Raw genomic sequence first — 14598 nt, forward strand, 5'->3', positions numbered from 1 at the left:
TAAATCTTTTGTAACATTATAAATGACTTTACTGTCTCTTTTGATCAATTCAATGTGTCCCTGATGAATAAAGCATTCATTTATTTAAAAAAAAATGATCTGACATCAAACTGTGTCTTTTAGGTAGGGCTGGTAAACTGAGATGAACTAAACAGGGAAGAGATGCTGCTTGCTTCATCACACCACAGTTCTGACCAGCACCGCTCTCATGCACACTATGATAATATTGCTCACTAGATCAGCACAGAGCTCTGGTTTATAAAAACCCTCAGAGCAGATGCGCTGTAGTTCTCCACACATCCAGCAGGGGCCAGTGCAAGCTAAAGAGACGAATCAGCCACCATGAGTGTGGCATGCAGTCATGTTGAGCGCAACATAAATGCAAAAAAAGGTCAGAGCACTAAATCCCGTCAAGAACAATTTATGAGGTCGGGGATTATAATGACCCAGTGGTCGCATGTGTCCTGTTCTCCAGCGTCTGTCGATGTGTTGAGGCTAATCACAGTCAAGAGAGCTTTTCTGATTAATCGCATTACGAGTAAGGATCACATATTTGCAATTATGGGTTCTTGAGGAGGGGAGCGTTATTTCTGAAGGGGCATATGCATGCTGCACACTGGTGGAGCTAATAACCCAGAGAGCAGTTCTTTGACGTCTGTTGCTGCGTCATTAGCCCACTGTGTGACAGTGTGTGTGTGTGTGTGTGTGTGTGTGTATGTGTGCGCGTATGTGTGTGTGCGTGCATGCGTGTGTTGCATGCGGGGGGGGCTCTTGCTACAACGCTGTGCTAAGCTTCAGCACACAGGCAGGGGGTCCTGCTGTGCCACTTTATGAATTATAGCTAGACTGTGAGATTGGAAGTTGCAACATAGCAATATAATGTAACAACTACATATAATAGGTATGATTAATAGTGCACGCAAGCACAACTGGATTTATGTTGGTGTTTTTCCATCGTGTCCTTTAGAAGGAATCATACACTGAAAAAAAAAAAGGATGTATGATTTACTTTGAAATCATTCTCACTCAGAAACTGCTAGTACATTTCACAAAGACATGCAAGAAACTCATTGAATTAAATGTGAAATTTTGAAAGAGTATTTTCTTGTAAAACATTCTCCAATTACCGGTTCTATTTACAACTTCACAACTTTGAAAAATCTTGTTTTACACAGGGCTCTACGGTGCGACCATTTCAGTCGCATTTGCGACTGAAAACTACTGCGTGCGACTATGAAAACATATTTAGGAGCACCAGTGCGACTGACCAGATCTGCATCATACTTGTGATTGTGATCGCTGAGGGGAGCTTCAAAGGTGTTTTTGCAGCGTTGAGTAATGTATCACAGACATATCTCATGAATCCTTTCATAAGCAAAGTGAGAGATTCAGTGCGCAGTGTAGAGAGCTTCGTTGATTATAGATGTGAGATCGCGAAGAGCTAAGATGAGTGCCAGCTTTTAATGATTTTTAAGGGAGTTTGTAAATGTGATACTGATTTAATACAACAGTTAAATAGACAAGAAGTTAGCGCTCCTAAAAAGAAAAATAAGCGTAGAGCCCTGTTTACAGTGTATATTGAAAACAGGATAATCTACCTTCTGCAGATGTTCCTATTGCTCGGTTCTTATTCAGAACCAGTTCCATTTGAAATACTGCAAACAGAATGATCGTCATGACATTTATTTCTGTTCACGGGTTTTGAACAGCTGTGTTCTTCCACTGATTTGGACAGAGAAGCACACATTGAATCCACAGCATCAGCAAAACAAACGCTGATGCTGAGCTGTGAGCACAGACTGAACCCAACCTGATCAACTGAAGATGACCAGCCAAGCCCGATTCATAAAAAATCACTCGAGTCAAGAACTGTTCAAATCACAATCTTCACAAGCCATTAGTGTTAATCAAAAAGGGGGGACTGTAATTATGTGGAATCCGAATCAGTTCCACACAAGCCCTAATGTTCATCCCGGCAAGAACAATTTATGAGTTGAGGAATTATAATGATCTTCATGGTTACGGCATCAAAACCATGAGCTCATTAACATATGGCTGCCCACATTTACATCAACTTAGTAATTTAGCAACGTGGCACATATCAGAGCTCATGCAAATACTAATGTCTTAAAGGCATAATTCACCAATAATAAGAATAATTTATTTTATGTTCCACAGAAGAAAGAAAGTCATACAGGTTTGGAATGACATGAACAACATAAGCTTGCTGTGACATGTTATATGTGACGGTTAATGAGATCTGACTTGGCAGAAGAGGAGCAAATAATGACAAATCAGCTATCGAATTACTTCAGAAAGCCTGAAGGTTTATGGATTTTTTAAGCTTTCTGGTAATTTCTGAAGCTTGACTATTCCAGGAGCAGCATGAACCTCCTACTAAACATCTCATTTTGTCATAGAGGTTCGAAAGCGCTGCTGTTAATTCAAAGAGTCAGAGAGATTGTAGAAAGAGTCATGTGTAAGTAGGGGTGTAATGGTACACAGAATTCACGGTTCGGTACGTAACTCGGTCTTGGGGTCATGCTTCGATACGAGTTCAGTACAACAGGAAATATATTTTTCATTTATTTTGAACAGACAGTAGTGCTGCATACATGCATCATGAGCAGTTGTTTTTGATTTGAATTAGATTGTATAATTTCAAGATTTAAAGCAAAAACAGAATGGTCTGACTTTAGATTTGTGAAATTTTGCTACATCAGACATCTGCGCAAAACAAAAACAGCAGACGGACTGAATGAAAATGCAGATTTATTCTCCGTCAGCAGGTGGCGCTTAAGGAACAGCAGCGATACAGCGTTTCCTTGGTTACCGCTGTAAACAAAGCAGCTGCGCTAATAAACACTACTTTAATATGCATTATATGGAGATAAGAGGAAAAGAAAATGCCACTGAAACATATCTGAAGACGGTCAGTTCCTCTCAGAGATGCATTCATATATTTGTCCTATCCTGTATTTCGTGAACACTGAGCTCGATCTGCCTGCTACAGTATTTTCACCTCTTTACAGAATTCCACACAAATTATATTTCGGGAAATGATTGCAATGCAGTTTGTGTGAAATTCTGGAGTAGAGACCGGCCAAAATAAAACTAAAAACCGGTTCTGATTTATAGCCGGTCATCCGGTGCACTTCTAGACCCCAAAACTTTCCCAGACTGCTGATTTAACACAAGCAGGCGCTTCTTTGAGCTCTTGTGTGCCATCTGAACTCTCCGTTCTTGTTTTGGGTTGGTGCGTCGATCGTCTCTTCTTCTGCTCTGTCCTGTTGTGACGGTTGGCAGTGTGTTTTCACTCGCACCCCCTTCTGGACTGATCGCCTGTGACTGACTGTATTCCTCGTCTGACCGCATGAACCAAACCGCGATAGTACGATGTACCATTACACTCCTATGTGTAACCGATTATGCTGTAAGAAACATTGACTAAGTTGTACTCACAGAAAAAAATTAAAATAATATAAAGTCAATCCATTCAAAAAGTTAAAAAGAAGTCATCTGCAGTGCCAGGTCAAGAGGAGCACAAACAGAGTGAGCTTAATTACATTCACTTCATCCTCAATGCTTTCTATGCACAAGTCCATCTTCTCTCTTTTTCCTTTTCATTCTCTCTGACTCTAGAGACTCATAAAGCTGGTGAACGTCCCCAAGTGTGAGACGATGAGCGTCAAAGACAAACAAGACATTCAGTATGAGCCATCAACCGCTTTCAAGAAGGATTAGCCCAGGGATTTGCTCCTGTTGTCCTCACTCAATTTTCCATTTTCTTTCTCAGTGGCTGTCTAATGACACAGGAGACAATCGTGATGGACCCCACATCCCATATAGTTTTAGCTTCCGCTTTTAACAGTCTCATACATTTGCTTAAAATGCATCACCACTCTTCAGAAACTGAGCATTTCAGACTCGTCGACTGGATCACAAGGTCAGATGTTAGGTTTATGAGATACATTTAATCAGACCTCCCAGCCATGACTGAAAAAAACAAGCCATCTTCTCTATAATTCCATTTAGCTTTTGTTCATACTGACAACACATAGTTTCAGACTGGTTTTTGTTCTTTGCAAGTTTGTGTCTTAGTCAAACTATACGGTAATGACACAGGACGAAGAGGGATATTTAAAGCAGATGCTGATGTAATGAGTGAATGCATTACACAAAGAAGCGTCAAGAGGGAAAGTCCTGAGTGATATTTGCAGGAAGAAGACAACCTTCCTTCACCGCTGCATCACACACATCAACTGAACATGAACCCATGCGACTTATATCAGCCTTCCTAATTCAACAGTGGTTATTTTGCACTTACATTAGTAAAATGATTGATGAATTGTTGATCTGAGCAAATAAACAACATATCTGTAACATATTTGGAATTCAAAGGAAAACTAGCGGTGTGATAAAGCAGCCCTCGTTTCTATAAATCTGAGATTGCCCCCTAACCAGCCACGGCCACGACAAGCAGCAGGGCATTTTGTTGACTCTTTTTTATTTCTATTTCTTTGTTGTTTCACAGTGAAATATCATTGGTTCAAAGTCAATGTTCACATAACTTTATATTATACATCTAATAAATTACAACTGGCTGTCAAGCTTTGCAGCATTTTTGGAATGTGTTTTTAGTGTGGGAAAAATAGGACTGGAATAACTACACAACTTTTAAAATGTGAACAGATTTTAAACAGCTTTTAAACCACTAGGTGTCATACACTTGCCGACTTTGTAAATTAATCAATGTAGCTTGAAATGGATTTGTAAAAATAAAATTGCATTTGATTTTTTTACTGTTCACATTTACTAAATATGACTGGATTCCAATCAGACACATACAAATCAGAGTCTGAAGCTACAAAATTGGACTTTTGGCAACTAGCATCAACTTGTGCAAACTTTAAACGGGTAAAAATCTGGGCAAAAGTCGTGAAAGGTGTTTTCGTGTTTTTTGTCTTGTGAGTCGCAGTGTTTTTGTACGTATTCGTCGCGTCTATCTGTCTCTAAGCGCGCATACAGTCGACTTCACTTCACTTCACTTGTAGTGTATTCCAGCCATTACTTGTCATTGGCACGTCAATCCACTACAATGTTTAAACCAGTCGACTAATTGTAATTAACTGCATAGACTGGTATTTGCTGAGAAGATCCCCAAATCTATATCATTCAAAGACATTAACATTACTGTGGCAGACGATGACTGAAGAGACACAAACCCTCTTTAGAAGTCACTTATCATCTGCATAAATGCTGCTGAACAGATCAGCTCAGACCAGTGTGAATTTCAATGCCATCTCATGCTGAGGATGATAATATCTCCACAATGAACGACAAACAGCACACGCTATTGATCTGTAACACTCGTTCAACAGTGTATTTACATAATAATAAAGTACATTCTTAAAATGACAAATACATGCATCAGACACTGCACAGGAGCTCATAACTGACCTGATGGGGGACGAGACCCAGAGAGGTCGGGGGTTCATTCATCCGGTCATCACTGCTACTGGCCACAGCGTAACCTCTGACAGAAAACAGATCACACAACACATTCAAATTAGACCTCAGTGCACCCCTAAAGAGCAGTTTTATGATTAGTTACAGTGTGTGTGTGTGTGTCTATGTGAGTCTGTGAGTGTGTGTGTGTGTGTGTGTGTGTGTGAGAGAGTGTGTGTGTGTGTGTGTGTGTGTGTGTGGTTGGGGGAAAGAGCTGCTGCTGTATTTAGTCACAGATCCTGAGGCCATAACTGTGATTCAAATGGCAGCCAGTCAAAGTGTTAGAAATAGTCAAAGAGGAACGTACTGAGTGTTAAGCTGCCTAAAAACTATGTTTGGTGTATTACTAATGCATCCTGTGTTAAATGCAAAATGTGCTTCAATGCAAACTATATTGCACCTCAGAAGAAGCTGACATACTCAAACAGAGGCATCCCATCACCAGTGCCACAAAGACTGACAAACATGAAAGACTGACAGCCAGATAACACATGGGAGCCAGGAATCAGGTCAGCATCGAGATCAGAAAACCTAATAAAAGTGTGATGTGAGGTCCACACAAATATACGCACCTTCAGACAAAGCTCGGGAAGAAACAACACCCCTAGCAGAGTGTGCAGGAATGCCCAGAGGCCAAGATAACCCACACGCCGCATAAGCCAAATACAACATCCTTTGCTTAGTAGCAGCACCATTACAACAGCCACCAAAACATGCTAATAACTGATCCAGTGTTCATTTCACTGATGAATAATTTTCATCATAAATTTCATCAACAGCATTTTTTCAGAGGAAAATGAGACGAGAACAAAATAAAAATCAGTTCTGAATGACAAAAACTATGACAAAATAAAAGCGAGATGAAAATGTTATGGAGGGACGAGTTGGTAAAACATCTGATCAGAACCAATCTCTTGCCTGCTAGGGAGGGTAGATGTGCACATCTGAGCTGGAACTTACTGATCTACTTGACGAGACACAAGTTTGCATACACTTGCTGCACGTCTCATTAAACATTCAAAAATGTCAGCGTTTGGGAGTAAGAGAAGAGCAGACATATCATATGTATTAGGGATGTTACAATATTATCAATATCGTGATATCGTTATAGCAAAAACATGACGATATGAAACAATAGGTCTTCCAGGCAAAAAGCATAGTTTTTAAAATATATTTAAGCTTCTTATTCTAACATGAAAGGTCTTTAAAGTTGTGTTATTGGTCATTATGCTTTGGCACAGTATCTGTCAAACGAACTCAAACCGAAAGCACAATATATGGCTTAATCCCTTGCTTCATTAAGTCTGGTTTCGCTGCGTGTTTCAAAGCGAAGCACACACTTCGTTCATGCGATCAGCTCGTGATCCGGTGTTGTGCGCCTCAGAACGGCTCGGTTCACACTGAATGAATGCAGTGAACTCGTTTATTGCACTGCTGTGAGTTTAGCGCACGTTTGGGAACACAACAGCCACGAGTTAGGCTTTATTTTCACGGCAGATGATTACAGCGTTTCACTAGATTTGTAGTGAGAGGCTTTTTTGTAACCATGTTTTCAATGAAGTTTCTGTCAAAATAAAAGCTTAAAAGTGCAGAATGAACTGCTGACAGCTAGCGGTTTAAATGCAGTCCAAATTCAAAATATCTCTTTCAAGTGAAGAAAATAGGAAAGACGTATTGTAAGCAAAAATAATATACCTATGAAATATTAATTTTCTTTTATTTTACAGTGCAATTGTTTTACAATATATGGCTACTATTGGCATTGTTGTTATTATTATTATATTCTAATTTGTCTGGCTTCCTAAAACACCAGTGTGAATGTAATTTAGACTGAGACAGTATATCACAAATAAGGGGTTGAGTCCCCTTTAAAGTTCAGGACTTTTTTCTGACTCAAGTTTTCTTAGTTAAGATCACGGGTTAGAGCTGTTAATTTTGAACTCTCCAAGTCCATTAGACAGAATAATTTAACTGTAAAATTTACAACATTTTAATTTTTTTCCCCAGTTAGGGTTAGGGTTTAAATATCGCAATAAATATCATAGCGTAGACTTCATATCGCAATATTATCGTATTGTGAGATTTTGATATTGTTACATCACTAATATGGATACATTTGAAAAAGTGTGACGACGCGAAAGAGAACTCAATTCAGTTCAGTTTTGTGAGCGCACACACAGAAAGCGCCTCTCAGACAGCGCACGAGGAATTAATTCACTTCTCTTTTGTGTCTTTTCGCACTTGAACTGACAAATACACACAACAAAAGCTGCCAAATTGTCTGTTTTGGCGAGTATTCACATAAAAACACTCAGTTATGTCTTAAATGAATGTAAACAGTTGAGAGAATATTGGATGCGTATCGGTTTATTGGATCCGTGCATTCGGTTTTAAAGCGACAGCAGCCTAATTTAGTTGCTGTTGTCTTTGTCATTAATGTAAATCAAACACCACAAAACAAAGAGAAAACTGCTCTAGACTGAACCGCTTTATGGAGTAATCTAAGTTTAATCTCTATAAAAAATATATCTGCTTGAAAGAATGAAGAATGTTGTATGCAGGTTGTTATAAAGAATCCACATATAACCATTAGTCTTTCCTTGAAAAGAAGACCACGTTCTTCCTTTATGAGAAGTGGTTTTATTTCATTTTAAGATAAATTAAGGCCTGTTGTGTATCACAGCAGTCTAATCTACATCTACATTGCATGTTCAAACCTTAGTATCATTCATATCATTCAGCTTTATGCATTCTTTTTAATTATTATTATTATTTATTAACTTGAATGAGGGTACGTTTCATGGGAAAAAGCAACATTTTGAACAAAAAGCTAAGAAAATCATGTTTTTTGTCAAAGACTATGTCTGGATGAGATTCCGAATTATGTTCAAAACATAGATGAATTCGATGGCTTCCATCGACACCCACAAAAAAGCTTCACAGTCCTTAACTACTTCCTGGATCAACATTTAATTCGGTAACGTTTGGCAGTTTTGATTTATATGCTGTTTAATATTTGATATTCACATTATTTTACATATGCATCTGCTTATGATCGCCTGATTCTGAGTTTTCTTCACCGTGTTTTGCACTGTAAAAAATAAATCTGTAAAACAACAGAAAAAGTACTGGCAGCTTATTACACAGGACATTATCCTATTATATCCTATATATTTTACATTAATTTCTGTTAATTCTAAAACAAAACTCAATGGAGTGTAAAATTCAAAACACTGGTAAAACACCTGTACAAAATAAAATTGCTTCAAATTAGGGATGCACCGATACCGATACTAGTATCAGTATCGGGCCCGATACTGGTCTCCTGTACTCGTACTGGTACTCGTTAAAATGCCCCGATACCAAACGCTGATACCACACAGCATGTGATAAGCGCCATATTCAGACAAAGAAACACCAACAACAGAACAACAGACAGCAGAATGGAGTTAAGGATGTCTGCTACGAAGTATATGTATGCAATGAATATAACGTTAAACATTCAGTATTAACGCCTGTATAGCTGATGTGCGCGAGCTGATAAACAAAGCACGCTGAGTGGATTGAGCGCGCGGCGACGCAGATGCGCGAGCTTGTCGAGTGAATATATCTTTCTCACAGACATCACTGGAAAGTTTGTAGTTCGGTCGGATACGTCAAAAACAAGTAAGTAAAACAATGCACAAGTTACTTAACGGTAGGGAGAGAGAGAGAGAGCGAGAGAGAGAGAGAGAGAGAGAGAGAGGGAGGGAGCGCGCGCGCGCAATTCTGTTGTGTGATCTTTGATGTTCACTCACTTAGCACACGCATCATTTGGATTAAAACGAAATCATACAAATAAAACCATTCATAGGGGCATTCACTATAAACATGATTTATTTTCAACCTTAGGCATACACGACTTTCTAGCGAAAGTGAAGTACTGGAAAAAGTGATATCGGTGCATCCCTACTTCAAATTATACGGTACATTGTGCCCTATTTTTACAGAATTTTGATCCAGACGTTCAGTACTCTTTCAGAAGATTAATAATAGCGCATATTACTTGGTCCGGAAACCAAACTTGGGATGACTAATGGCTCACTTATGATAAACTCTCCTCTCTCTAAACTAAGATGTGGGGGAAAAATATTTCAACATCCAAAAAATTATTAATCAAAGAATTTGCCGTTAACGTGGTTTCTGAATTCAAAGCGTCCTCGGGTAACAGTTGGACAGCTGAAAACCCCCTGCGGTTTTGTAGCTCTTATTATACGAGGGTGCTGTCCTGTGTTGCAGCATATCTGAAGGTTTTTATCCAGACCCAGCAGAGGCTCTATAACAGCTTAATATGCATCTGAAGAGAGACCATCAGGAGGATGCCAGCACTGAGTGCCTGCTTTCTAAAGTTTTCCTACAATGGTAAACATGGATGAAAGCTTTCTATACCCTCTCATCCGACTGGAAATACATAAAAAGCAACATACAGACTTTTTGCACTCCAGATATGACATTACAGCGCAATTGCTATTACTGCTGTTTTGTTTCAGAGTGATTTAAACATAGGCCCGGAAATGAAGCTAAGATGGCATGAGCCCATTAAAAGGGTGAAGTGTGACATTTCTGCTTTACTAGTGTCACCAAAATGAAACTATTTTCGACATGCTTTGAACAGTTGCAACATATGCTATTGGTCAGCCCTTCCCAAACTCACGCTGTGTGTTGAGTGTTGCTGATCGATAAAGCAGATCAATGTTATGAAAGCACCACAGACTCACAGTGTTACACTTTTCAAAGGAATCAACACACAAATGTTTTATTTCTAGTTGTTTGGCATATTAAATTGGCAAAGAAGTGAGTATTATAAATGAAAAAAAAAAAACATTTCAGCTTTCTAGAAGCCAAGTAGATGAAGGACCCAAATTTGCAAGCTAGTTCTACACATTACAAGTACTGCTTGTGATGGGATGGTACTGCTTCTCTACTACTGTGATGTCATACATTTTCAGTTTCATACCACAGACTATTTGCCACATACTTTCAAGTTGTGTCCCAAATTTTGTACTACGTCTGGACCAATCAGACACACAATATATATTTTTTTAGTTATAATGTCTGTTGTAGTGTATGCTGTTTTATGCATGTTATGATAGACCACTAGTTAATATAACCTCACCTATATCATGTTTGGTCTCTATGAATTCATCTTCGGATGATCTAATTGAGAGTGCATATTACATGCTGATACCTATGCAACATATTAGTGTTCTACGAATCTTTACTAGTTTGTGCATCAACACCCAAGCGAATTACATTTGCAAATTACCATGCCCTCACACAAAGGGTCGTAAAACCCTCCAGTAATTGCAATCTCCCGCTTGGGATTTCAGCCTTTCTCATTGGACAAGCCCATCTTGAGAGGCGTGAATCGTCTCAGACCTTAAAGGCCTCACATTAGTGACCCGCTTTCAGTCTGTGGTTCTGTTAGATTCTGAGAAGATGAGGATGTGAGCTAAAACGCTCCTAAGGACACCCTAAGTTCGCGCCAGGCTTCGGCCTTGATTTTCCATTCACCAAGACCCTCTAACTCAAACTGGTTCTTTTCTTCAACCAACTTCAGCAAGATCAACTTGAGCCTTCAGATTGCATCAGGACTCTCTTTCAGACAGACAAGACGTGCAAGTATCAAACTTAGTCTTATTAATTGATACATTAAGTATCATTTGCACCTTTTTACAAAGGTGTGTTTGAACTAAGAAACTGATGTTTCCTTCAGGCTGTAGATCTGCTGAATATCAGATGGTACCATAGCTTCATATTTTTATTTCTCTTCTTTTTACTGCCTAAGCTTTAACTCCTTTTCCTATACCAACTGTATGCGTGTGTGTGTGTGTGTGGGTGTATGTGTATGTTAGACTAGTTTAAGTGTTTATGTAGTTAATAAAGTCTTACTTGTATCACACTTGAGGTTGTTCATTGTTTGCTCATAACCGCAGTCCCTAATCATGCAGATTTTTGCTACATGCTCTGTGTAGTATTGTACAGTAAGAAAGTTATTTCCCTTAACCAGGAAATTAACGTTCTTAGAATTGACAGACAGTTGACCCTGAGAGGTCAAGTAAATACTTACAGCGGATCTAAATATTTATAATTAATTATAACTAGTTATGATTAATTATTCCTATTTCCCCTTTGAGCTGATTTGCTACAGGATTATGTGTTGGACTTTATTGAACTGCCTCCCTCAACCTCACTGGATGAAGTATGTTTGATGATATTTTTCGTGGGGGGCTATCTGAGCCACTCAGCACATATATGCCATTGTGGTATCCGGACTGGTCATTAGAGGAGTATATTGATCTGGCACTTCAATTTAGCGGCTCTGCGTTCACCATGGGTGTGGTGGAGGTGGACCGCAACATGGCCACCACACCACAGCCTTCTACTGTCATGGTTGCTTCTCCTGAATCTCGTCCCGTAATGTCCGCCATTCCAGAGTCTCTCCACAAAATGGCTGCCAATGCAGCGACTGTTCAAAAAATAGCTGATCTTTCTGAGTCAAGTCACGTCACAGCTGATCGTCCAGAGTCTCATCACGTCACAGCTGATTGTCCAGAGTTTCGTCACATCACAGCTGATCGTTCAGAGTCTCGTCACATTTCCGCTGACCTTCCAGAGCATCGTCACGTCTCCGCTGGTCTTCCAGAGCATCGTCACGTCTCAGCTAGTCTTCCAGAGCATCGTCACGTCTCATCTGATCTTCCAGAGCATTGTCACGTCTCAGCTGGTCTTCCATAGCATTGTCACGTCTCAGCTGATCTTCAAGAGCATCATCTCAGCTGGTCGTCTCATCTGATCTTCCAGAGCATTGTCACGTCTCAGCTGGTCTTCCATAGCATTGTCACGTCTCAGCTGATCTTCAAGAGCATCATCTCAGCTGGTCTTACAAGAACATAGTCACGTCTCAGCTGATCTTCCAGAGTCTCGTCATATCAAGCCTGCTCATGTCAAGTTAGCCAAGTCAAAGCCTGCTCGTGTCAAGCAACAGTCAGTCATCATGGATGCTACTCCAGTGTTCCAGAGCATCGTGAATGTTGCATTTGAAGACACTAAGTCAGACCCAAGGCGTTCGAGCCTGGCATCCAGCGTGGAGGACCCTCAGTTGGTGTCAGTGCAAGCTGCTGGCATTCCAGGGGTCTCTACTCTCACGAGCCACGCAGACTCTACGCTCGCGAGTGGCACAGTTTCAACACTCTCAAGCCTGCCGGCCACACACACCACTGTAGTTTCCCCAAAGATGGCAGCCTTCACTGCAGAACCTGGTGGTGGTGGTGCACACTCTACTCCCCGAATCTGATTCCAAGTTGAGCCCAGAGAAGGCTTCTGTTCCCAAGTCTAGTCCAGAGAAGGCTTCTGTTCCCGAGTCTAGCCCAGAGAAGGCTTCTGATCCCAAGTCTAGCCCAGAGAAGGCTTCTGATCCCAAGTTTAGCCCAGAGAAGGCTTCTGTTCCCAAGTTTAGCCCAGAGAAGGCTTCTGTTCCCAAGGTTAGCCCAGAGAAGTCTCCTGTTCTCAAGTTTATCCCAGAGAAGGCTCCTGATCCCGAGTCTAGCTCAGAGAAGGCTCCTGATCCTGAGTCTAGCTCAGAGAAGGCTCCTGATCCCGAGTCTAGCCCAGAGAAGGCTCCTGTTCCCGAGTCTAGCCCAGAGAAGGCTCCTGTTCCTGAATCTAGCTCAGAGAAGGCTTCTGATCCCAAGTCTAGCCCAGAGAAGGCTCCTGATCCCAAGTCTAGCCCAGAGAAGGCTTCTGTTCCAGAGTTTAGCCCAGAGAGGGCTTATGTTCCCGAGTCAAGTTCAGTGTTCGCTCCAGCCCCTGACCAAAGTCTAGTGAGGCCTTCAGCTCCTGAGCACAGTACAAAGTTGACTTTAGTCCCAGAGTTCACTCCAGTCCTTGAATCTCTCCCAGAGTTCGCTCCTGTTCCCTCCGAGGTGGCAACTTCCGTTGGAGAACCTCCTCTGACAACAGCAGGACACTTTCCCAAGCTCACCGTGTTCCCTGTCACCTCTGTTTCTACCACGGACACTATTATCAATCTCTCCCTGATGCCTCTGTTACAGCCGCGAGTGCTGTTTTTGAACTATCTGTGTCTGTTGAAGCTCCTGTTGCTACTGCTTCAGAACCTCCAGAGGTGGCGGCATCCACTGCAGAACCTCCAGAGTTGGCGGGGGTGTGCGCTTCAGCTCCTCTTAAGACAGGGGTGCCCACTTATGAATTCTTTATCTGTACTGACGAGGTCATGGAGACCATCAGTGAATCCCGTTATACCAGTCTCAGCCCTAGAAGCCAATCATGAATTCTCAGCCCTGCCTATTACGGTCGCTAAGAGTGCCTCTGAATTCACTCAATGCACTGTCCCGGTCAAAGAGGCCTCTCCTGAACTCTCTGCCTGTTCTGTCACGGCTATGGAGGCCGCCTGTGAACTGTCTGCCTGTCCTGTCACGACTATGGAGGCCGTCTGTGAACTCTCTGTCAGTCCTGTCATGGCTATGGAGACCGTCTGTGAACTCTCTGCCTGTCCTGTCATGGCTATGGAGGCCGCCTGTGAACTTTCCGCCTGTCCTGTCTAGGGATGGGCCGATTACCGGTTTCAAGGTATACCGCGATTTGAAAATTTCACGGTTTCAATACCACAAATATTTTCCATGATACCGTTCCTGCGGTATGCGTGGTTTTTCATGTCTCCTCAAAGACTTAAAGTGTAGGAATCCCTCATGACCCCTCCCCCTCCTGTTGGTGCAGTAGTCAGTCACGTGTGTGCTTGACGGCCGAATGAGCTGCCCCTGGAATTTACGCGATCGGCAACCGGACGTTTTTTGTCTTATTGCAGCTTGTCTCTGTCCTGGACTTGCACAAAATGCGTTGCAATGCAATCATTTTCCAAAATGTAATTTATGTGAAAATATGAAGTCTGTAAACGCCCGTTAACAGAGGCCAGAGATGCTGAAGACGGAGGCAAAGAGAAAAATACTGTAGTAGGAAGATCACTCACTGTTCATGATGCACGAACTATTGGAAGAAAATCCTCAATATTGATTTGGGGGTTTATATGAATGT

The 14598-nt window shown here is 41.2% G+C and overlaps 1 protein-coding gene across 3 annotated transcripts in view; it reads right to left on the reverse strand.

Annotated features, from left to right (window-relative positions):
• LOC107697561 (ubiquitin-like modifier-activating enzyme ATG7) overlaps positions 1-14598 on the reverse strand; it is a 100700-nt gene that overhangs the window by 54228 nt on the left and 31874 nt on the right. For all 3 annotated transcript variants that reach the window (XM_016498360.1, XM_016498359.1, XM_016498358.1), the window contains exon 17: positions 5461-5536. In XM_016498360.1, the coding sequence (XP_016353846.1) occupies positions 5461-5536 (76 nt within the window). The remainder of the gene's footprint in view (positions 1-5460; positions 5537-14598) is intronic.

This window comes from Sinocyclocheilus anshuiensis, unplaced genomic scaffold (genome assembly GCF_001515605.1).
Source record: "Sinocyclocheilus anshuiensis isolate Anshui unplaced genomic scaffold, SAMN03320099.WGS_v1.1 scaffold1320, whole genome shotgun sequence".
Lineage (NCBI taxonomy): Eukaryota > Metazoa > Chordata > Actinopteri > Cypriniformes > Cyprinidae > Sinocyclocheilus > Sinocyclocheilus anshuiensis.